This window comes from Diorhabda sublineata, chromosome 2, assembly GCF_026230105.1.
Source record: "Diorhabda sublineata isolate icDioSubl1.1 chromosome 2, icDioSubl1.1, whole genome shotgun sequence".
Classification (NCBI taxonomy): Eukaryota; Metazoa; Arthropoda; class Insecta; order Coleoptera; family Chrysomelidae; genus Diorhabda; species Diorhabda sublineata.
The window spans coordinates 42,382,607-42,409,169 of NC_079475.1; the positions used below are offsets into that span (position 1 = coordinate 42,382,607).

General features: G+C 30.1%; 2 protein-coding genes across 2 annotated transcripts; one reads left to right on the forward strand and one right to left on the reverse strand.

The window, feature by feature from the left end:
• Positions 1-367: 367 nt before the first annotated feature.
• LOC130453271 (uncharacterized) lies at positions 368-6,025 on the forward strand. The gene is made up of 3 exons (XM_056792910.1): positions 368-633; positions 2,596-3,059; positions 3,965-6,025. The coding sequence occupies exons 2-3, from the start codon at positions 2,601-2,603 to the stop codon at positions 4,220-4,222; spliced, it is 717 nt and encodes a 238-aa protein (XP_056648888.1). The 5' UTR covers positions 368-633; positions 2,596-2,600; the 3' UTR covers positions 4,223-6,025.
• A 1,452-nt stretch (positions 6,026-7,477) lies between these two features.
• On the reverse strand, positions 7,478-26,455 carry LOC130440681 (SUN domain-containing ossification factor). The gene is made up of 7 exons (XM_056773946.1): positions 26,204-26,455; positions 25,643-25,894; positions 24,803-25,137; positions 21,661-22,113; positions 15,818-16,119; positions 15,073-15,756; positions 7,478-8,299 (listed from the first exon to the last, which is right to left on the reverse strand). The coding sequence occupies exons 1-7, from the start codon at positions 26,260-26,262 to the stop codon at positions 7,571-7,573; spliced, it is 2,814 nt and encodes a 937-aa protein (XP_056629924.1). The 5' UTR covers positions 26,263-26,455; the 3' UTR covers positions 7,478-7,570.
• Between the last annotated feature and the right edge of the window lie 108 nt (positions 26,456-26,563).

Consider the following 26,563-nt stretch of genomic DNA (forward strand, 5'->3'; position numbering starts at 1 on the left):
TTGAAAACAATTATAAACATTTTAGATATGACAAAAAGTTGCGTTCTAATTTGTGTTCGAAACGATTCAAATAGCATCACTTTTTTTAGTACTTACAGGATGAACTAAAATTGTTTAGAATTGAAAAGATTTTAACAGTTGTGAAATGAATATATTCCTGTTATTTTTAGTTAGATAAAGTGTGTAATTTTTAGTAGGTTATTAAACAATTAAAAATCTATAGTAGGTAAAAACATCGAATGTTACAATTAAAAAGGTGTTAAACTGATCAGAGAATAATTTTCGACCAAAACGAAAAAAAAAAATGAAATTTATTGCCCCCTTCAATACCGATTCGAAGTACCGTTAGGTTAAATACAACCGTATTGATTTCAAGATAGTACCTTCCAAAAGTTTGAATATTAAATTGTAAAAATTAGTGGCAACAAACTTAGCAAACCTTCCACTAGGGTATTCGCTTTGGGTATTTCAACCGATTATTATTTAAATAAACTCGTTAAGAAAATCAGTTGTGTATTGTCCGTCACTGGTAGTGTATCGATGTCCAGTGTTACAGTTTTTTGCTAAAATTAGCAACCAGTGTTTTGGCGGCTTTTTTTTATATCGAGCGATTTCTTCTTAAAAAAAAAAAAGGTGAGATTTAGTCAATTTTAACAACTATTAACTTGATAAATATTCAAAATAAGTCAATTTATATTTATAAAAACACACTTTTTTTATTTTTACTCTATTAGATTCGGAAAAAAAGACTTTTTTTGTATATTTCAACGTAATTTGTTATAATTTTATTGGTAATAATATTTTTATCGACAACGACATGTATTTAATTCGTTTTACTTCGATTTTTTGGAAAACAAAATTTCCATTGCCTTGTAAAAACCATCTGGCTGTATATCGACAAATCATAACAATACCTAACGGCTTAATACCCTTGTCAAATTATGACACGCACAAACAATTCGCTTAAAAATTGCAAAAGATTGCCTAGAAAGATATTACGAAGTGAAAATATTCCATAAAAATAACTTTTATTATCACAATTCTTCCAACTGTTTTTTTTTTTTATAAAGATATTTCATTATATTACAAATAATATACCGATGGAAATATTTCGTTTCTATCACTTAAAAGAGCTTTGAAATAAACGAGCTTTTTTACTATGCAATGACCTTGAAAAGTCCTCAGACGTCTACTACAGTTTTTAATTCATTTAGTTTCTTGTTAATTATGTATCCATAAAATATTAATGTAATAATAACAAAAATTACAAATAAATTATCATCTAATATGAATATTATCATTTAAAAGACATTGTAAACTAATTTATCGTTATAAGAAATATTTATTTTACGAATACGGCTACTTCTTCATTTATATAAATAAATATAACATGTTTATACAAAATATTTATCAATATTTCATTAATCTTTGTATACGCAATTTTCCTTTTCGTTTATACACAAGACAAAAAAATACTTCAACATCAAATTCCGTAATTACTATTTATCTATGTCTATATTTTTTTCTTTGTTTTTTATTTGTAATATTTCCGGTTTCCATCATATGTTTCGTTTATAGTTTAGTAGTTATATCATAGATGTCACGACAACTTTTTCGATTAACTGCATTTATCACGTAGGCAAATTAGTATTTATATCGAATATAATCTGATATTAAAATTATGAATCCATATTAAAAACATAATATTAAATTTATTCTATTATGATGTAGAATTTATAATTCGTCTACATTAAATGCGTATATACTTTCAGTTTTGCTTCATTGGTTACAACATAGATGTCGCTACGAAATCTGATTGGATTTATTATAAATTAAAAATATTGATATGAAAAGAACGTGAATGTTTGCGAACTAATTCTCACAGAGATTAACATATTCATATTTTTATATATGCATCGATCATCACGTAATGCTAACCTGTAGAATTTCGAAACAATTAGATGGAAAACGTTAAAACATTGAAAATATTATAGGGAAATACGTAGATGCCATTTTATAATAGTATAAATACGATAAAAATAATGGCGTTGGTGTATGACTTAAACAAGGCAGCATTATTTGGATACGAGTTGATATATTCAGTGTAGTGTAAGAGACAGAGATAGTACATTGTTAAATTCATGGTCGGAAGAGAGAAGGAGCGTTACTAATCGTTAAAATACATTAAATTATGCTAGTGACTTTGGAACTCGGGCTACGTTCGTTGTTTGAACGAACGATTGCGACGTTGTCACGTATTTGATTTTGTCGTCATGTAAAAGATTTTTATTTGGTTTCAATTTAAACCAAAAAAATTGTATTTAATTGCGTTACTATATAGTAAAGTGACGTTTCTATACTGGAAATATTTACTATGAAATCATAATTTAATAAAAAAATTACTCATTATATTTTAATTTTTTTTTCATTATAATCCTGTATTTGCCAACTTTTTTCTCAGTCTCCCCACTATTCTTTTTTATTATGCGTCTGCAAATCTTTCTTTTCAATTATTCTCGTTTCTCTTGTTCTTCTTCTTCTATGAATTATTTCCCACTAAAACAGAGTCTTAGCAAAATTTCTTTTTGATTCTAGATAAAATGGCTTTACCGACGGCAATCCTTTTATCTGGAATCGATACAACACAACTCGAAGAAATCGCCGACAAAATCGAAACGACCAACGACCTTCAACATGGACTCGACGATTTAAAAAAAGGAAAGGGTGTAACGGCGCTTCCTTTCGTAAAAACTCGTAATTCGGACAGTGGAATCGGCAGTTCGGATTCCGAAGTTTCTCGCACTCCTTCTCCTTATAATATTAACCTAATTAACGAAATTGAGGAGAAAAATAAAATCGATTTGGTAAATACTGTCGCGAAAAAAGAAGAAGGTGATAATAATGTGCTTAATGAAGATGATAACGCATCGGAAACTTCGTCTGATTATTGCCCGGACATCCCGATGGATTCGGTCGAATGGATGACAGCTATCAACAATTCCGCCGATAAATTGATTTATTGCATGAACGTCATTGACAGATTGGAAAGTAAATTCGCCGTAAGTCCCATTAGATTTAGTACAATCCAAGAAGAATATGACAAAAATAAATTCATACATATAGTGAAGTAAGCAACTGTGAAATTAGTAATTATTTCATCATAATTATGTTTTAAAAAAGACGAAAATATATTCTAATCACTCTAATGATTGCATTTGTCTATGGAAATCTGATGGTTCTTTCTTCTTTTTCATCGTCGTCCTATTTCAATATATCTATCCATCGACTACAAGCATTTTCTATCCCATTATTTGATTTTTTTTATAATTAAACCTATATAAACATCGATAATCGTTGTTTACAACTTTTTTTCTTTTCTTCATAATTCCTCGTATATCATTATTTTAACTCTAATTATTAATTTTTATTTTGCGAAGCATATAAAAAAGAAGACGAATGAACTGAGAAAATACGTTTAGAAGCTATAAATCTTGAAAAGTACGGATTTAGTCACTTCACTATATGTATGCACGTTTCTTTTTTAATTCAGTTTAACAATCAATTTTATTTCGATTCATCCTGATAATATTAAACATATTATTCACGTCATAGTCATTTGCAACATTGCCAGATTTTTCGTAATAATAATAATATTTGAACAGAGTAGATAATGTCAATCAAAATCTCAATTGGATATAAATATCTTATCATTAAAAACCGTTAGTAGTTTAATCTTTTTATTAAATCATTGCTCCACAATATATAATCCATAATAATCTTTGATATTAAGTAACAATTAAATTGTATTTACAATAAATCTAGCAACGCTGTAAATGTCTGTTTGATAACCGATTGAAAGCGCTGTTGCCGGTAGTAAAACAAAAGTTTTAGTATTCCAAATAGAATTATATTAGTTGAATTTACTCGATTTCGAAATAATGAGTGGTTTAAATTTTATTTTTAGATGTTTTCTCAATCTAATTGCCCTCAAGGACACATCTACAGCCCTCTGGATCCCAAAATTATTTACGATAACCGGGATATTTTAGATTTGGCATCTAACTTGCGACGTAACGTTTGGCAATCGCCATTAGCGCACGCGCAAGCCGATGCCACTACTAAATTTCAAAACGAACCAATTGCTAAGGAAATGGCGTCTCCGCGTACAACCGAAAAATGTAAAATCGAAGATTGCAACTACAACGAACCTATTTACGATTAACTTAATCAAATTTTGTTTAATTGCGCGTTTCGAAAGGAAAATTAATACAAAGTATATGCCGCAATAACACTGTGATAAAGCACATCGTCCTTATTTTATTTATACAGTTTACAAAACAGACTAATGTACTTAATGTAAGTACAAATTATTTGACGAGTTACTTTAATAATTCGAAATCGTTGAATTTTTTAATGAAATATGTGTTTTTATACTTAGTTTTAAATTCATTTTGATCGTTATTAATTGATTAAAAGGACAGTTGCGTTTTGTAAAAACGCAAATTAAATTTTCAAAATACTGAAATAACGGAAAATTACAATTACAGTGTTAACTAATTGACAATTACAAACTAAAACTGCACACCGAGAATACGAGAACGTTGCAAGAGAAAATTTCCAATTTATAGAAATCAGCTGTAACAACTAAACAATACAGCGTTGCCACGTATACTCACCATTTTATCCTGAAATTATAAACGTTTCTCTCCTCCATATATCTGGAATAATCTAGTTACCAGTTACTTCTTTTTTTAATTTATTTGGAGTATCAAATTAACAACAATTACCAGTTACAGATTCAATTTTAATTAATACCGGAACTGGTCTCGTCTCGCAATGACATATATTCAATTTTTGTTTAAAAATATTTTACAATTTTTATTTTGTATACTTTGTATTATTTTCTTTTATGTTTATATCAGTGACATTTCTATTTTTTATATTTCTTTATTCATAAAAATAAGAATAACTCAACTTTCTAACGATAAAAGAAACGATTGAGTTTTTCTAATGTTTTTTTTTTCTATTAATTTTTATATTATTACAAAGATGTTTATAGACATCATATTTTAAATAAATGTATTTTACTAACACGGATTTATTAATCGTATTAAACTACTGGGGTAGTACAAATATTATCAAGTACCTGAACTTCGTTATACTATAAAAAAGAAAACATAAAACTCTCAATAATTTACCAAAAACACATGACTTTACAAATGTTTACGTCACAAATTACAATTCCCAAACAATAGTATATGCAACCAATATAACATGGAGATGAACAGAATCGATGTCTGATATTTTGTTAATGAAAAATTATGTTGTCATAACAAAACGATTACTGTTTTTGTTTCTTATTTTATACTAAACCATGTTATATGTTGATTTCAAATAGTGGAATGGAGCTTCTTATTAGTTGAGCAAATTCAGAACAGTTTGAAATAATCTAGTCCAGTCCTGCGTATTAATGTGTTACACTGGTTGCCTATATCAATGTAATGCATTTAATATTAAAATGTTTTATACTAGAAATGTTCAATTGTGACATGTTTTTATTGGTGTTTTGAAGAGATATGCTAATTAGTTTATTCAATAAAATTTTATAGATACATTCACAAATCTGATGATTCATTTGTAGTAGCCCTGTATTTATTTATATATTGAATATACCTAACTATTTATTATTACTAATTCGTATGTATGTTTAAAATGTTTTTTAAAAAAATCAATATTTTCAATTAACTAGTAATTTGTATTTTAATATGTTTAATTATTATACTTATATTTTACTAGATGTCAAAAATTGCTGTTTTGCGCTGTTGCCGTTTTTGTCAATATATAATTCAGTAATGTTAGTTGCATACTAAGTAGTAACTAACATTGGTTTTAAAATCAAAATACTCAAAAAAATGTTAACTTATACTCAAATATATAAATCGTTCTGCTTATTTTTATTCATAATTACAATATAATATGTAATATTATTTCTACTTTAACAAATATAAATTATTATAGTGAAAAACATCGTTTCTTTTAAAACCTGTCCAAATCCGTGTGCTCGTGTTGTTGATTGATAATTCTAGTCTACTGTATAATTCTAGCTTGCGTATGCAGGTCACGGGTTCCTTTGTACACTCCCACAATCAAAATTAATTAGTCCAACTGGAGAGAATTTAGTTTGTAACTTTGAAAAGACGTGTCGAGCCGAAAACTTTCTAACGTTTAATTACCCGGAATAATTAGTAAGGAGCTGTTCGTGTTTCCAGACTTGTACTTTGTCTATTTATATAGACAAGTCTTTTTCATGGGCCTTATTGGTCATAAAAATATTGAAATCAAAGAAAAGTATGATTAAAATAACTGGTAGTTATTTATACAGCATAAATTTTATTTATAGGTAGAATGAGACATCCTGTAGGTAAAAATGTCGATACACGTACATAAATTAATGTTTGTGATCGTATAATGTTTTTGTAATTGATTTAATACTCAATTTAGACTTGCATGTGCTCAACAGACATTGTGCACGTATGTTTGGTTGCCTACCTAACGAACCGTGTATTATTAGTTGTCTACATAACCGGAATCACAGAATATAAATATTTTTAATGATTTATTCTATATAACCAGTTTTTTATATATTTCAAATGATCGGTGTAATACGGGTACTAATTACAAATACCTTAAATCAAATGTAAACATTGCTTATTCTTCGGAACGATTTCAACGAGTGACGTAACAACTTTCCTGTTTAGTCTGTCGCATCCATATTATTGGGCAACCTATCCTCTATCAACCTTGATACTGCGTTAGATTCTATTAACTCTGTTCGCTGCTAAGCTTGGAGTTAATTTAAATTCAGTTGATAACTAAATTAGAATCGATATAATGCGTGCGATTGTTTACAAATCCAGTATATACACTATTTATTGGATTATTTTAAATATGTGTCGTAATGTCTGTCGTATCCATGTTATTGGACAACCCATCCTATATCAACCTTGATGCTGCGTTAGATTCCGTTTCATATCATTCTAGTTTATGAAGAATTCCCATTCGATGGGTAATTGAATTAGAATCGGTATAATAAGTACTTTCGATTAGAAACCCCATAAATAATACGTAAACAATATGGATAATTTTCGATAAGTGACGCAATAGCTTCTTTCTTTAGTCCGTCGCATCCAATGTTATTGGGCAACCTATTCGCTATCAACCTTGACGTTGCGTTAGATTCGAGGTCAGTTTAGGATGGATATCGATGATAATCGAATTACGAACGGATATTTATTTATAGCGATTATGTAAATCGATGTATTTCAAGAACATAAAACTATTTTATTTAGTTTAGTTTAGAATTGATCGAATCGCATACGATAATTTCGTGATCGATCATTAGAATAATTCGAAATAAGAACTTCGAACAAAGAGATGCGTTCGTAGTTTACAGGGTGGGTGTAAAAAAGAAAAAAAAAACGATTCAAAAAAATTATATATTTAAATAAATTACAGTATAAGTAAACAATAAGTAACATACAGGGGGTTTGAGAGAAATAAAATGAAATAGTTAAAAAACTTTTTTCAACAGCCTTTTTAAGCTCTTCTTCTCTTTCTTAACGGGTTCATTAGAAATAATATTCGTATAATTCGTTAGATTACTCTCGATTTCAATCTGACTAGATTTGACATCGACTTCTTTCGATAATTTACAACCGTCCAATATGGAATTGTCGCTTTCGTCCAAAACCACCGGCACTTCTTCTATTTTATTAGTCGGCGTCGTTTCCTTCTCATCCTGCCATCTATTTTTCAATTTTATACTATCCAAAGATATCGACCGGTTATGACGAACTTTCTTCTTCTTTTTTCGTATTCTCTTCAATCGATCGTCTTCGTTTAACGAAGAATAACGAACGATCTTCAAAACTTGATCGCTCGGCCGACGTTTCTTCTCTTCTTTATGGGCGGTTTTCAATTCGTCGACAGACTTACGACGAGCAACCTCAACGCTTTTTTCGATGTCTCGCGAACAATCCGAGCGTTTGCCGCAAAAAAAACAAACGCAACAACAGGCAAAGCCGAGAAAAAGTAAACAGTACGCGATGGCGAGGAACGTCCTTCGTTCGGCCGTCATATTTTCAATGGTGGTCGTTAATTTGTGGAGACGTTCTTCGAGTTGTTTGTTGAGCTCGTCTCGCTTTTGGGTTTCTTCGCGCATCTCTTCCACTTGCTTTTTGTAACGTTTACTCAATTCCTCCAAGTACTGACTCGACAGCGACATGTTCCTTTCCAGCGCCTATTAAAAATCCCTAATATACCGGCCGGTTCGTTCCAAAAGAATCATAAGATTTAGAACAATTTCCGGTAGATTGCGGTTGTCGTCGAAAAAAATTTTTTCTGTTATTTAAAAATGGAGCGCGTTAAATTTGTTACGAAAATAAACGGTGTGTTAATTAATATATTAGTTTTGAAAATATGTATATACCTATGAAATCGGGCGATTCTTTTTGGAACGAACCCCGTATAATCAAATTTTTCCCAAGTTGTATCAAAATTTAGAAAATATTTGAATTTTGACGAATTTTTTTTTTCGTAAATAAATTCGTGGGATTTAGCATTGACTTGACAATAAATTATTTATTATTTTTTTATATACGAGAGTAGTACGAAAAGTCGTTGGATTTTTATTTTTTTTTTATTTTATTACGTTGAATCTTGAAATTCCATATAAATTTTTTTTTTCAATTTTTAACAAGAAATTTGTATCTGCAATGAAAAAAATACTAGATCCTGTCAAATCTGTCGATATTTGACGTTTATACGTATAATTTTGTATTTTTAGAATAAAAAGTTGGGAAAATTCGATAGAACTGTTTAAAAATTTGACGATGTTTATGGAAATTTCGAAGACGAACGATATTTTAACGAAAGTTATTAGTTAGAGGTGGACGAAAGCGATAAAAAATAACGATACATTCAAGAAAATAAAATATAACCCAAAAATAATTCCGTATAAAAAAACAATAAAATATTCGATGAAAATCTGTCACAATTTGACGTTTTTGTTAAGATCCGTTTGAAATCTGTCAAAATTTCAAAGATGGACGATATATCAACGAAAATATCAATTAGAGGTGGACGAAACCGATACAAAATAACGATACATTCAAAAAAATCAAAAATCTTAATCATTTTAGAGTTTTACGTTTAAATACGAGGGTCGTAAGAAAAGTTTAAGATACAAATATAATCCAAAAATAATTCCGTATAAAAAAACAATAAAATATTCGATGAAAATCCGTCACAATTTGACGATTTTATTAAGATCCGGTTGAAATGTGCCAAAATTACAAAGATGGACGATATTTCAACGAAAATTATTAGTTAGAGGTGGACGAAACCGATAAAAAATAACGATACACTCAAAAAAATACAAAAGTCGTAATCATTTGGTTAGTTTTACGTGTAAATACGAGGGTCGTTAGATAGATTCAGTGAAATTTCGAAGATGGACGATATTTTAACGAAAATTATTAGTTAGAGGTGGACGAAACCGATAAAAAATAACGATACACTCAAAAAAATAAAAAATCTTAATCATTTGAGCGTTTTACGTATAAATACGAGGGTCGTTAGAAAGATTCACTGAAATTTCGAAGATGGACGATATTTCAACGAAAATTATTAGTTAGAGGTGGACGAAACCGATAAAAAATAACGATACACTCAAAAAAATAAAAAATCTTAATCATTTGGTTAGTTTTACGTATAAATACGAGGGTCGTTAGAAAGATTCACTGAAATTTCGAAGATGGACGATATTTCAACGAAAATTATTAGTTAGAGGTGGACGAAACCGCTAAAAAATAACGATACACTCAAAAAAATACAAAAGTCGCAATCATTTGGTTAGTTTTACGTATAAATACGAGGGTCGTTGGATAAATTCATTGAAATTTCGAAGACGGACGATATTTCAACGAAAATTATTAATTAGAGGTGGACGAATCGAATATAAAATAACGATACACTCAAAAAAATAAAAAATCGTAATCATTTGGTTAGTTTTACGTATAAATACGAGGGTCGTTGGATAAATTCAGTGAAATTTCGAAGACGGACGATATTTTAACGAAAATTATTAGTTAGAGGTGGACGAAACCGATAAAAAATAACGATACACTCAAAAAAATAAAAAATCTTAATCATTTGGTTAGTTTTACGTATAAATACGAGGGTCGTTGGATAGATTCAGTGAAATTTCGAAGACAAACGATATTTTAACGAAAATTATTAGTGAGAGGTGGACGAAACCGATAAAAAATAACGATACACTCAAAAAAATAAAAAATCTTAATCATTTGAGCGTTTTACGTATAAATACGAGGGTCGTCAGACAAGTTTACTAAAATTTCGAAGACGAATGATATTTTAACGAAAATTATTAGTTAGAGGTGGACGAAACCGATAAAAAATAACGATACACTCAAAAAAATAAAAAATCTTAATCATTTGGTTAGTTTTACGTATAAATACGAGGGTCGTTGGATAAATTCAGTGAAATTTCGAAGACAAACGATATTTTAACGAAAATTATTAGTGAGAGGTGGACGAAACCGATAAAAAATAACGATACACTCAAAAAAATAAAAAATCTTAATCATTTGAGCGTTTTACGTATAAATACGAGGGTCGTCAGACAAGTTTACTAAAATTTCGAAGACGAATGATATTTTAACGAAAATTATTAGTTAGAGGTGGACGAAACCGATAAAAAATAACGATACACTCAAAAAAATAAAAAATCTTAATCATTTGGTTAGTTTTACGTATAAATACGAGGGTCGTTGGATAGATTCAGTGAAAATTCGAAGACGAACGATATTTTAACGAAAATTATTAGTTAGAGGTGGACGAAACCGATAAAAAATAACGATACACTCAAAAAAATAAAAAATCTTAATCATTTGGTTAGTTTTACGTATAAATACGAGGGTCGTTGGATAAATTCAGTGAAATTTCGAAGACAAACGATATTTTAACGAAAATTATTAGTGAGAGGTGGACGAAACCGATAAAAAATAACGATACACTCAAAAAAATAAAAAATCTTAATCATTTGAGCGTTTTACGTATAAATACGAGGGTCGTCAGACAAGTTTACTAAAATTTCGAAGACGAATGATATTTTAACGAAAATTATTAGTTAGAGGTGGACGAAACCGATAAAAAATAACGATACACTCAAAAAAATAAAAAATCTTAATCATTTGGTTAGTTTTACGTATAAATACGAGGGTCGTTGGATAGATTCAGTGAAATTTCGAAGACGGACGATATTTTAACGAAAATTATTAGTTAGAGGTGGACGAAACCGATAAAAAATAACGATACACTCAAAAAAATAAAAAATCTTAATCATTTGGTTAGTTTTACGTATAAATACGAGGGTCGTTGGATAGATTCAGTGAAATTTCGAAGACAAACGATATTTTAACGAAAATTATTAGTGAGAGGTGGACGAAACCGATAAAAAATAACGATACACTCAAAAAAATAAAAAATCTTAATCATTTGAGCGTTTTACGTATAAATACGAGGGTCGTCAGACAAGTTTACTAAAATTTCGAAGACGAATGATATTTTAACGAAAATTATTAGTTAGAGGTGGACGAAACCGATAAAAAATAACGATACACTCAAAAAAATAAAAAATCTTAATCATTTGGTTAGTTTTACGTATAAATACGAGGGTCGTTGGATAGATTCAGTGAAAATTCGAAGACGAACGATATTTTAACGAAAATTATTAGTTAGAGGTGGACGAAACCGATAAAAAATAACGATACACTCAAAAAAATAAAAAATCTTAATCATTTGGTTAGTTTTACGTATAAATACGAGGGTCGTTGGATAAATTCAGTGAAATTTCGAAGACAAACGATATTTTAACGAAAATTATTAGTGAGAGGTGGACGAAACCGATAAAAAATAACGATACACTCAAAAAAATAAAAAATCTTAATCATTTGAGCGTTTTACGTATAAATACGAGGGTCGTCAGACAAGTTTACTAAAATTTCGAAGACGAATGATATTTTAACGAAAATTATTAGTGAGAGGTGGACGAAACCGATAAAAAATAACGATACACTCAAAAAAATAAAAAATCTTAATCATTTGGTTAGTTTTACGTATAAATACGAGGGTCGTCAGACAAGTTTACTAAAATTTCGAAGACAAACGATATTTTAACGAAAATTATTAGTGAGAGGTGGACGAAACCGATAAAAAATAACGATACACTCAAAAAAATAAAAAATCTTAATCATTTGGTTAGTTTTACGTATAAATACGAGGGTCGTCAGACAAGTTTACTAAAATTTCGAAGACAAACGATATTTTAACGAAAATTATTAGTGAGAGGTGGACGAAACCGATAAAAAATAACGATACACTCAAAAAAATAAAAAATCTTAATCATTTGGTTAGTTTTACGTATAAATACGAGGGTCGTCAGACAAGTTTACTAAAATTTCGAAGACGAATGATATTTTAACGAAAATTATTAGTTAGAGGTGGACGAAACCGATAAAAAATAACGATACACTCAAAAAAATAAAAAATCTTAATCATTTGGTTAGTTTTACGTATAAATACGAGGGTCGTTGGATAAATTCAGTGAAATTTCGAAGACAAACGATATTTTAACGAAAATTATTAGTGAGAGGTGGACGAAACCGATAAAAAATAACGATACACTCAAAAAAATAAAAAATCTTAATCATTTGAGCGTTTTACGTATAAATACGAGGGTCGTCAGACAAGTTTACTAAAATTTCGAAGACGAATGATATTTTAACGAAAATTATTAGTTAGAGGTGGACGAAACCGATAAAAAATAACGATACACTCAAAAAAATAAAAAATCTTAATCATTTGGTTAGTTTTACGTATAAATACGAGGGTCGTTGGATAGATTCAGTGAAAATTCGAAGACGAACGATATTTTAACGAAAATTATTAGTTAGAGGTGGACGAAACCGATAAAAAATAACGATACACTCAAAAAAATAAAAAATCTTAATCATTTGGTTAGTTTTACGTATAAATACGAGGGTCGTTGGATAAATTCAGTGAAATTTCGAAGACAAACGATATTTTAACGAAAATTATTAGTGAGAGGTGGACGAAACCGATAAAAAATAACGATACACTCAAAAAAATAAAAAATCTTAATCATTTGAGCGTTTTACGTATAAATACGAGGGTCGTCAGACAAGTTTACTAAAATTTCGAAGACGAATGATATTTTAACGAAAATTATTAGTTAGAGGTGGACGAAACCGATAAAAAATAACGATACACTCAAAAAAATAAAAAATCTTAATCATTTGGTTAGTTTTACGTATAAATACGAGGGTCGTTGGATAGATTCAGTGAAATTTCGAAGACGGACGATATTTTAACGAAAATTATTAGTTAGAGGTGGACGAAACCGATAAAAAATAACGATACACTCAAAAAAATAAAAAATCTTAATCATTTGGTTAGTTTTACGTATAAATACGAGGGTCGTTGGATAGATTCAGTGAAATTTCGAAGACAAACGATATTTTAACGAAAATTATTAGTGAGAGGTGGACGAAACCGATAAAAAATAACGATACACTCAAAAAAATAAAAAATCTTAATCATTTGAGCGTTTTACGTATAAATACGAGGGTCGTCAGACAAGTTTACTAAAATTTCGAAGACGAATGATATTTTAACGAAAATTATTAGTTAGAGGTGGACGAAACCGATAAAAAATAACGATACACTCAAAAAAATAAAAAATCTTAATCATTTGGTTAGTTTTACGTATAAATACGAGGGTCGTTGGATAGATTCAGTGAAAATTCGAAGACGAACGATATTTTAACGAAAATTATTAGTTAGAGGTGGACGAAACCGATAAAAAATAACGATACACTCAAAAAAATAAAAAATCTTAATCATTTGGTTAGTTTTACGTATAAATACGAGGGTCGTTGGATAAATTCAGTGAAATTTCGAAGACAAACGATATTTTAACGAAAATTATTAGTGAGAGGTGGACGAAACCGATAAAAAATAACGATACACTCAAAAAAATAAAAAATCTTAATCATTTGAGCGTTTTACGTATAAATACGAGGGTCGTCAGACAAGTTTACTAAAATTTCGAAGACGAATGATATTTTAACGAAAATTATTAGTTAGAGGTGGACGAAACCGATAAAAAATAACGATACACTCAAAAAAATAAAAAATCTTAATCATTTGGTTAGTTTTACGTATAAATACGAGGGTCGTTGGATAGATTCAGTGAAATTTCGAAGACGGACGATATTTTAACGAAAATTATTAGTTAGAGGTGGACGAAACCGATAAAAAATAACGATACACTCAAAAAAATAAAAAATCTTAATCATTTGGTTAGTTTTACGTATAAATACGAGGGTCGTTGGATAGATTCAGTGAAATTTCGAAGACAAACGATATTTTAACGAAAATTATTAGTGAGAGGTGGACGAAACCGATAAAAAATAACGATACACTCAAAAAAATAAAAAATCTTAATCATTTGAGCGTTTTACGTATAAATACGAGGGTCGTCAGACAAGTTTACTAAAATTTCGAAGACGAATGATATTTTAACGAAAATTATTAGTTAGAGGTGGACGAAACCGATAAAAAATAACGATACACTCAAAAAAATAAAAAATCTTAATCATTTGGTTAGTTTTACGTATAAATACGAGGGTCGTTGGATAGATTCAGTGAAAATTCGAAGACGAACGATATTTTAACGAAAATTATTAGTTAGAGGTGGACGAAACCGATAAAAAATAACGATACACTCAAAAAAATAAAAAATCTTAATCATTTGAGCGTTTTACGTATAAATACGAGGGTCGTCAGACAAGTTTACTAAAATTTCGAAGACGAACGATATTTTAACGAAAATTATTAGTTAGAAGTGGACGAAACCGATAAAAAAAATAACAAAATTATCGAATAGACAAAAAAAAAAAAACAACTCACCTTGATCCGATTAAATAACCTCAAAAAAATGGATTCTTTCGCCGCTTGAGGACTATTAGCCGACGAGGAACTAACAAAATTTTGATTTTGACCTTCGGTCGTAAAATCCGATATAAACTGATCGTCCAAAACGTCGCTACTTTCCGTCGACATGTAACCGTCGTTAACGAATCCGCCGTCGCCAACGACACCCTCCGTATAAGTATCCGCAATTTCCGTATCCTTTTTCGTACCGTTTCCGTCGGGCGTATCTGTTTTGGTGACGTTCTCGTTTACCGTTAAAGTCTTGGTCGGTTTTATTTCGTCGGCCGGAAAATATTTCCACGTTTTATTTTCCGTATTATCGATAGATGTCGCCCGTTCCGTTATTACAACCTCCTCTCTGGTATCGGCGACGTCGACGATATTATCTCCCGGTATATTCGAGGTTACGTTCCGGAATAATTGACTGACGTTGACGACTCCGGTGTTTTCGACGATGGCCGCTTCGTTGCACATCGCCCCGACGTAATGTTCGGGAAAGAAGGTTTCGATATTTTTTATCAGATGGTTCCTTTCGGTGGAATTTTTGAAATCGTAGCCGAATTTTTTGCATATCGACGACGACGTCAGGGTGTCGTAGACGGAGGGTACGCCGACTAAACGTTTGATTTCCGACGATTTGCAGCTGAGTAATTCGTAGATCTGGAAAATTATTCGATTGTAAGTAGTTTTTATTTCGTTCGGATCGAATTTATTTATTTACTTTGCCGAATAGGGTTTCGTCGCAGGTTTCGCAACCGATTACGTGTCTCGGGGAACTGCAGGTGTTTATTAGGGCTCCTGCCGAAGCGGCGTTTTTCGTATTGGGCGTTTGTTCGTCCGTTTTTGTACCCAATATTTGGGCGGCTCTTTTTACTACGGACATTACGGCGTCCGTTGCTGAACTGAATAGATTTTTTTTGTCGTTTTGCGTTGGATTTAAGCCGTTTTCTTCGTCATCTTCGTCGTCGTCGTCGTCGTCTTCGTCCGGTCGGTTTACGTTGGCGGCATCTTCTTTTTGAAGAACTACGGTTTGGGATTGTTGCAGAAATTTTATTCAAAAAAATATGTTCAAAGGTTCGTTAAGGTGTAATTTTGATTGATATTTTTGGAAAAAACTGTCGCAAATATCGAATCTTGACAGATTTTTTTGTCAACGGTGAAGTAGGTAACAAATTTTACGAATCTTAGTGGATTTTCATTTTCGTTTTATATTTTATTTATTTAACTTTTGAATCTAATTCGCGAAATTGACGAAACTTTCATGTGTAGAAAAAATTTTATCGAAAAAATATCAAATTTATCTGGAAAATTCATAAAAAATGGTAAATTTTGATCTTGACAATTGTGCCCATTTTCAACCAATAATTTCAACGATCCGGTGAAAAAACTGTCAAAATTTGACATTTGCGCCAAATTTCGAAAAATAATTTCAGCGATACGGTGAAGACCTGTCAAAATTTGACGTTTATACCCATTTTTAACAAATAATTCAAAGGATTATGTGAAGACCTGTCAAAATTTGACGTTTATACCCATTTTTAACAAATAATTCAAAGGATTATGTGAAAACCTGTCAAAACTTGACAATTGTGCCCATTTTCAACCAATAATTTCAAAGATCCGGTGAAAAAACTGTCAAAATTTGACAATTGTGCCAAATTTCGAAAAATAATTTCAGCGATACGGTGAAGATCTGTCAAAATTTGACGTTTATACCCATTTTTAACAAATAATGCAAAGGATTATTTGAAAACCTGTCAATTGTGCCCATTTTCAACCAATAATTTCAACGATCCGGTGAAAAAACTGTCAAAATTTGACATTTGCGCCAAATTTCGAAAAATAATTTCAGCGATACGGTGAAGACCTGTCAAAATTTGACGTTTATACCCATTTTTAACAAATAATTCAAAGGATTATGTGAAAACCTGTCAAAACTTGACAATTGTGCCCATTTTCAACCAATAATTTCAACGATCCGGTGAAAAAACTGTCAAAATTTGACATTTGCGCCAAATTTCGAAAAATAATTTCAGCGATACGGTGAAGACCTGTCAAAATTTGACGTTTATACCCATTTTTAACAAATAATTCAAAGGATTATGTGAAAACCTGTCAAAACTTGACAATTGTGCCCATTTTCAACCAATAATTTCAACGATCCGGTGAAAAAACTGTCAAAATTTGACATTTGCGCCAAATTTCGAAAAATAATTTCAGCGATACGGTGAAGACCTGTCAAAATTTGACGTTTATACCCATTTTTAACAAATAATTCAAAGGATTATGTGAAAACCTGTCAAAACTTGACAATTGTGCCCATTTTCAACCAATAATTTCAACGATCCGGTGAAAAAACTGTCAAAATTTGACATTTGCGCCAAATTTCGAAAAATAATTTCAGCGATACGGTGAAGACCTGTCAAAATTTGACGTTTATACCCATTTTTAACAAATAATTCAAAGGATTATGTGAAAACCTGTCAAAACTTGACAATTGTGCCCATTTTCAACCAATAATTTCAACGATCCGGTGAAAAAACTGTCAAAATTTGACATTTGCGCCAAATTTCGAAAAATAATTTCAGCGATACGGTGAAGATCTGTCAAAATTTGACGTTTATACCCATTTTTAACAAATAATTCAAAGGATTATGTGAAAACCTGTCAAAACTTGACAATTGTGCCCATTTTCAACCAATAATTTCAACGATCCGGTGAAAAAACTGTCAAAATTTGACATTTGCGCCAAATTTCGAAAAATAATTTCAGCGATACGGTGAAGATCTGTCAAAATTTGACGTTTATACCCATTTTTAACAAATAATTCAAAGGATTATGTGAAAACCTGTCAAAACTTGACAATTGTGCCCATTTTCAACCAATAATTTCAACGATCCGGTGAAAAAACTGTCAAAATTTGACATTTGCGCCAAATTTCGAAAAATAATTTCAGCGATACGGTGAAGACCTGTCAAAATTTGACGTTTATACCCATTCATAACAAATAATTCAAAGGATTATGTGAAAACCTGTCAAAACTTGACAATTGTGCCCATTTTCAACCAATAATTTCAACGATCCGGTGAAAAAACTGTCAAAATTTGACATTTGCGCCAAATTTCGAAAAATAATTTCAGCGATACGGTGAAGATCTGTCAAAATTTGACGTTTATACCCATTTTTAACAAATAATTCAAAGGATTATGTGAAAACCTGTCAAAACTTGACAATTGTGCCCATTTTCAACCAATAATTTCAACGATCCGGTGAAAAAACTGACAAAATTTGACATTTGCGCCAAATTTCGAAAAATAATTTCAGCGATACGGTGAAGACCTGTCAAAATTTGACGTTTATACCCATTCATAACAAATAATTCAAAGGATTATGTGAAAACCTGTCAAAACTTGACAATTGTGCCCATTTTCAACCAATAATTTCAACGATCCGGTGAAAAAACTGTCAAAATTTGACATTTGCGCCAAATTTCGAAAAATAATTTCAGCGATACGGTGAAGATCTGTCAAAATTTGACGTTTATACCCATTTTTAACAAATAATTCAAAGGATTATGTGAAAACCTGTCAAAACTTGACAATTGTGCCCATTTTCAACCAATAATTTCAACGATCCGGTGAAAAAACTGTCAAAATTTGACATTTGCGCCAAATTTCGAAAAATAATTTCAGCGATACGGTGAAGATCTGTCAAAATTTGACGTTTATACCCATTTTTAACAAATAATTCAAAGGATTATGTGAAAACCTGTCAAAACTTGACAATTGTGCCCATTTTCAACCAATAATTTCAACGATCCGGTGAAAAAACTGTCAAAATTTGACATTTGCGCCAAATTTCGAAAAATAATTTCAGCGATACGGTGAAGATCTGTCAAAATTTGACGTTTATACCCATTTTTAACAAATAATTCAAAGGATTATGTGAAAACCTGTCAAAACTTGACAATTGTGCCCATTTTCAACCAATAATTTCAACGATCCGGTGAAAAAACTGTCAAAATTTGACATTTGCGCCAAATTTCGAAAAATAATTTCAGCGATACGGTGAAGATCTGTCAAAATTTGACGTTTATACCCATTTTTAACAAATAATTCAAAGGATTATGTGAAAACCTGTCAAAACTTGACAATTGTGCCCATTTTCAACCAATAATTTCAACGATCCGGTGAAAAAACTGACAAAATTTGACATTTGCGCCAAATTTCGAAAAATAATTTCAGCGATACGGTGAAGACCTGTCAAAATTTGACGTTTATACCCATTCATAACAAATAATTCAAAGGATTATGTGAAAACCTGTCAAAACTTGACAATTGTGCCCATTTTCAACCAATAATTTCAACGATCCGGTGAAAAAACTGTCAAAATTTGACATTTGCGCCAAATTTCGAAAAATAATTTCAGCGATACGGTGAAGACCTGTCAAAATTTGACGTTTATACCCATTTTTAACAAATAATTCAAAGGATTATGTGAAAACCTGTCAAAACTTGACAATTGTGCCCATTTTCAACCAATAATTTCAACGATCCGGTGAAAAAACTGTCAAAATTTGACATTTGCGCCAAATTTCGAAAAATAATTTCAGCGATACGGTGAAGACCTGTCAAAATTTGACGTTTATACCCATTTTTAACAAATAATTCAAAGGATTATGTGAAAACCTGTCAAAACTTGACAATTGTGCCCATTTTCAACCAATAATTTCAAAGATCCGGTGAAAAAACTGTCAAAATTTGACAATTGTGCCAAATTTCGAAAAATAATTTCAGCGATACGGTGAAGACCTGTCAAAATTTGACGTTTATACCCATTTTTAACAAATAATTCAAAGGATTATGTGAAAACCTGTCAAAACTTGACAATTGTGCCCATTTTCAACCAATAATTTCAACGATCCGGTGAAAAAACTGTCAAAATTTGACATTTGCGCCAAATTTCGAAAAACAATTTCAGCGATACGGTGAAGACCTGTCAAAATTTGACGTTTATACCCATTTTTAACAAATAATTCAAAGGATTATGTGAAAACCTGTCAAAACTTGACAATTGTGCCCATTTTCAACCAATAATTTCAAAGATCCGGTGAAAAAACTGTCAAAATTTGACAATTGTGCCAAATTTCGAAAAATAATTTCAGCGATACGGTGAAGATCTGTCAAAATTTGACGTTTATACCCATTTTTAACAAATAATGCAAAGGATTATTTGAAAACCTGTCAATTGTGCCCATTTTCAACCAATAATTTCAACGATCCGGTGAAAAAACTGTCAAAATTTGACATTTGCGCCAAATTTCGAAAAATAATTTCAGCGATACGGTGAAGACCTGTCAAAATTTGACGTTTATACCCATTTTTAACAAATAATTCAAAGGATTATGTGAAGACCTGTCAAAATTTGACGTTTATACCCATTTTTAACAAATAATTCAAAGGATTATGTGAAAACCTGTCAAAACTTGACAATTGTGCCCATTTTCAACCAATAATTTCAAAGATCCGGTGAAAAAACTGTCAAAATTTGACAATTGTGCCAAATTTCGAAAAATAATTTCAGCGATACGGTGAAGACCTGTCAAAATTTGACGTTTATACCCATTTTTAACAAACATTTTTCCCAATACCTCTCCAAGTTTCAATTTATTTTGAAATAAAATGTCCACATTTGACATTTGTGCAAAAATTTAACAGTTTTTGCAAAAAATTTCAAATATTCATTGAAAATCTGTCAAAAAACGAGACGCGTTCCGCAAAACTTTTCAATTTTTTACGATTACATCGCCAAAACTCCTTTTTTTCTAAACTTCTAACCGATCATTTTATTACACCTGTCAAAATTTGACATTTTCAACATTATTTCATCGAATCTTAGTAAAAAAAATTGATCGAAACAACGAAAATAAAAATTCCATTAAAAACTCCAACACATCTTAGAGAACCTGTCAAACTTTAACTCGTAGTAAACCGAAATTTGACGTTCGCGTCATTATTTTCCATTTTTAACAATTGCATTATCAAAATTCCACGAAATTGACATTCAAAACCTTTTCTTTTCAATTTCTAATCGATCATTTTTTCGCATTTTGTTACACCTGTCAAAACTTGACAATTGTGCCCGTTTTCAACAAATAATTTTAAAGATCCGGTGAAAAAACTGTCAAAATTTGACATTTGTACCAAATTTCGAAGAATAATTCCGATGATACCGTTAAAATATAACAAAGTTTGACGTTTATTCCCGTTTTCAACAAATAATTCAAACGATCAAGTAAAAACCTGTCAAAACTTGACAATTGTGTTACACCTGTCAAAATTTGACATTTACGGCATTATTTCATCAAATTTTGGTAAAAAAAATTGACCGAAACAGAGAAAATAAAAATATGACTGTCAAAAATCAATAATTCAGTGGGGATATTGTAAAATATAACAATATCCCGACATAAAAATAAAAATTGAGGGATTTTCAATCGTAAATTTGACAAATATCGAAACGATTCAATACGAAAAAAATAAAAAACACCTGCACTGCATTTACCTTCGAAAACCGAAGCTCCGTATGCCCGAAACAAGGAAATGGGACAATAATGCTCGGACCCGTAATGAGATTTGATCTCGACTTTAATATATTTTCCAAACAGTTCCGTATCTAAATCGAAACTTTGGATATCTCTTTCATCTTCGGCCGTAAATTTTCCAATTAGGGCCCAATCTCGAGTGGGAAATCTCTCGCTGACGGAAACCGTAAATTCTTTCGGCGACGACGAGAACAATTCGTAATTGGCGAGGTCGATTTTTTTGGCTTGTATAGCCTCGCACAGTTCTACGACGAACCAGATGCGACTCGTGCAAGGATTCAATTTGTATTCGTCGCTCGAAGGCGATAAAATCGCTCCTGGACTGACGGCTTCCGGATTCGCAGCCACCACTTTCGCTCCGCAATCTAACGAAGCGTAATTTTTCCAACGGAGTTTGGCGTTTTGAGCTTTCCCTTGAAAAATACACAAGATTAGGTTTCACTGCATAATTATAATATTCGATTTTTTGTCCATAAAAAACTCCAAAAACTAAGAATACCTCTAATTAAACATGATTTTTGAATAATTTCGTATTTTTTTTTCGAAAATTACTTAAAAAAACGAAAAATTTGAGAAAAAAAAACCATTGGATATGATTATTTTACGAATTATTAAAAAATTTTTAGGTTATGTTAGGTTAGGATTCTTATTAACGCTTTTTTTGTTGCGTGCATTTCACAATAATTTAATTAGAGAATGAAAATTTATTTCTTTTTAATATTACGATATGATTTCTATTTATTTTCTTTTATATAAACCAGAAAAGTTTTGAAATTTTCGTTTTCAAACTTTTGGTATGTCAATTTCTCGATTTTCTATCAATTAAGAGCGAAATTATAAATCAAAAGTCATAATAATTTGTTATTTAACTGTTTTTTTTTTCAAATTGTTATTTTTCCGAAAAGAAAAACAAAATTCTTCGAGAAAAAAACAATTTTCAAAAACATTTCGGGAAGTTTGAGTAGTTTTTGAATTTTTTTTGTCTAAAAAAATTGATTTTCAAACTTTTCATCTCAAATACAAACAAAAATTATTGAAAATATTGTTTTTTATAACCCTACATTTAGATACAATTTCATATTGACGTTGGAACGTCAAATGAGGTCACGTGGTATTGATGCAGCGTCAAATATGAGAACTTAAAAAATAATCTGTTAACTCTAAGCTACCTTCGAACGTCAACATGAAATTATACCATCAAAAACAATTTAATGCCAAAAGTATTTTTAAAAAACCTCGTATATACATAAAACGAATATTATAAAAGTTTCAACATTGAAGTAGAACACAATCAATTGTAAACATTTGTTTAAATAACTAATGGACTGATTTAATAATTCAAGGTCGAAATCATTAAATTGTCAATTATTTCTGTAGGGTTTTTATATCTTATATTGGTCATTAAATTTAAGTTTACAGTAAAATTAGCTTATGTTGATATTTCGTGTAAATTTCAACGTTTAATTTGGTAAAAATCGTCGTATAATATTCGGAATTCAATTCTGAATATTTGGTAAAACACCAGAAACTAAAATATATTTTTTTTTTCGTTATAACAACAAACTATATACAATTCGTATCCTTTTGATTAAAAACTAGTACCTTAACATTCAAGTATTTTTTTAATTACACATATCAATCGATAAAAATAATCTTATCGCATCGAAATATTTACTACGAAACAAATCAATATCTGAGTAAATAGACGAAATATGGAAACAAGCGGGACAAAATATTTACAACTAACCTTACCCAATCGTGAATCTGTAATCCATTAACACAAGTTGAAAATGTTACTCAAATTCCACACAAAAACACTAATATTTACTTTATATATTATAATTAAAATACGCGTAAACAAATTTCGATTTCACTGACTTAATTTGCCTTGTTTATTACGTAAATAAACATCCCGGTAAATGACTTTAGGAAATCGACGCCATAATGGATTGTTATCTCGTCGCCATGTTGTAAAAAAAAGTATAAAGCAGTGACTAATTCGTTTGAAATGTTCGATGAGATATTATCAAATATTTTGTAGTACTAATTATGAAAAAATGAAAATATTATAAAAAATAATATCGTAGAATAAAAATTACACAGTAACCACTGTTAATTAACGTAAATGTTAAACAAACCACTAATTGTCATTGACGTAAATTTCAAAACACCCCCCGTAATTTTTACCTGTCACTTTAATTGGATTTCATACATTATTTAAACATTCAAAAGTGTTGTATTATATCGAAGGTTTTGGTTTTAAATTAAATTTGAAGGTTAGTTTATTTAGATTAAAACTAAAATATTTTTGTTTGCAAATATCATTGTTTCTCTAATCCATATTAACGAATAATACGTTTAGTACATTTTTCAACTATTTTATTATCATAAAAACTGTATCAAATGTTTTTCAACACTTAATGAAAATATTTCTGCATCAACCACTTTTGTAAATCCCTTAATAGTGTTATTTCGAAACAATAAGGACTACACCCAATATGACAGACAAGTTATAACAATATACATGGGTGTCAAATACAAGGGCTTGTCGAAAATAACTCGAAAAATGAAATTACGTCATAATGAATCGAACATGGAGATAGTTTTTTTTCAGTCGAAAAATGGATTGAAGTCACTCTGAAATAAACAGACTTGCTGAAAATTACTGAAATAAATCATTCTATTCTATTTATTTATTGAATGAATTGTAATCAAGTCTTATTAATATCGTTTTAATTCGAAAATAACCTTAAATTCAGAAATAATTAATCAATAAATTATCTCGCCACTCCTAAAGGGAACCATTTGAATTTGTTAATCATACAGTTAAGTGATTCAAAGTGTCCCTAATTTATGATTAAACACTCAAATCCCATCAATGTATCATCTCCAATTACTTATTTTCATTTATAAATGTCCTTATCTACTGATTTTATGATTATTATTGTATATGATAAGATTTAGTATTTAAGGCAGTTTGTACACTAATGCGTTATAATACCATTTGTCTTTGTTTATATCAGAAATTGAAATAAAAATTGAATTTTTAGTAGAAATACGTCTACTACATTATTAGTTTTTAATTCATATTTAAAAACTTACCATTAGTGGTTTGATGACCTTTAGTCGAATTGACCTGTTCATTTTTTTCCACCTCTTCCAACCTTTTTTGCGCCCATTCAGAAAACGAGGGCATATCCTCAGATTTTACTTCAGTTTCATTTTTTTCTAGTTCGATGTTATTTTGAATTATATCAGTTTCTGTACCGTTAATGGAAATATTAATTGGAATGTTATCGTTTTCGTTTACTACTATCTTCTTCGAAGATATTTCTTCACTTTGACTAGTTATTACTACAGAAATGTCCGGGAGTTGATCCAACTCCACGGTCGAGCTTTCTGTTGACAACAAAACTGGCGTATCATCAGTAGAAACTCTAGAAAAAAATGAAAATTATCGTCTCCTATCTGGAGAACCTTAAGAGGTCAACGATTCTGCAGAAAATGATCATTTTCCAGCTGGAGGAACACAAAAGGTCTACAATTATGAAGAAAATGGTCAACTCCCAGCTGGAGAATCACAATAGGTTCAAATTCCTGCAGGAAATGATTGTCTACTAGCTGGGGAAACACAATCCTGCAGAAAATGATCATCTCCCATTTGAAGGAAGACAAAAGGTCAACAATTCTGTTTCCGAGCACGGAAGGTCAATAATTGTCATTTCCCAGCTGAAGAAACAAAAAAGGTCAAAAATTTTATGAAAATATATAAAATAGGTGATTAACGTGATGGAAAATTCGTAAACAAAACTAATTTTCGAAACTTTTAGGTTAGAATTAATAAAAAATAGAACAATACATTAGACGAATTGTTTAAAAGGTTAACCAATCATCTTAATATATATTTAACACTTTTTATATATATATTTTTGAAAAACTTACCTATTTGGTAAATCAGACTTGTCGTTTTCAGTATTGGGTCTACTTTGACCCTCGAGACTCTCAAAATCTATGGCAACTTTAACACTCTCTTCAATATTTACACTAGGTTCTAAAATAAGTTCAACAGCAGATGCTATGCTAGACGCATTTTCATCAGAATTATCATTTTTTTGATAAACTCCATTAGATATATTTAGAATAAGAGTATTAACAGAACTTAAAACAGTTTCATCATCTGTATTAGTATAAGGTCTATAAAAGATTAATTAATATGTATAGAAGGAATATATAACTTGTTCTTTTTTTTAATTTTTATTAATGCTAATTTTATGTTAAAAAAAATCTCATTAACATACATCCTGGTAACAAAATGATAAAAATGCGATATCAACAACGAAATATTTAAGTAAGAAAAAAATTCCTAATGAAAGTTATTGATTGTACTTAATCACGAAATGAAACGTAAAAATTAATAGAAATCAATTCAACTTTCACTATTTAAGAAAAATATTTATGAAAAAAACGTCACTATAAATCTGTTTTTTATTATTTCCTACTTACATTGTAAGAATAAAATATAAAATCAATTTAAATAGAATAGTCACTGTGTCGTTCTTCATGTTAAAACTTCTATATTATATTTAAGTTGTTTCTGTCGTGTTATTTTTATTAATATTAAATACATATTTTTTCATTCAGTCACTGAAGAACGACATAACCTCAACGTTCAAATAGGACAACTGTCTCTGTAGTTCCATATACGTTCACACCATCAAGTTTCTACCCACCAATCAAAAATAAGCACATAAAAAGTTTACGTGTTTTATTCCAGTTCGCCTAATGAAGTATAGATAGCGGTACTTATAAAACAAAATATTCAAATGATAAAATTCTTTCATATTATATCAATATTTCGAATAA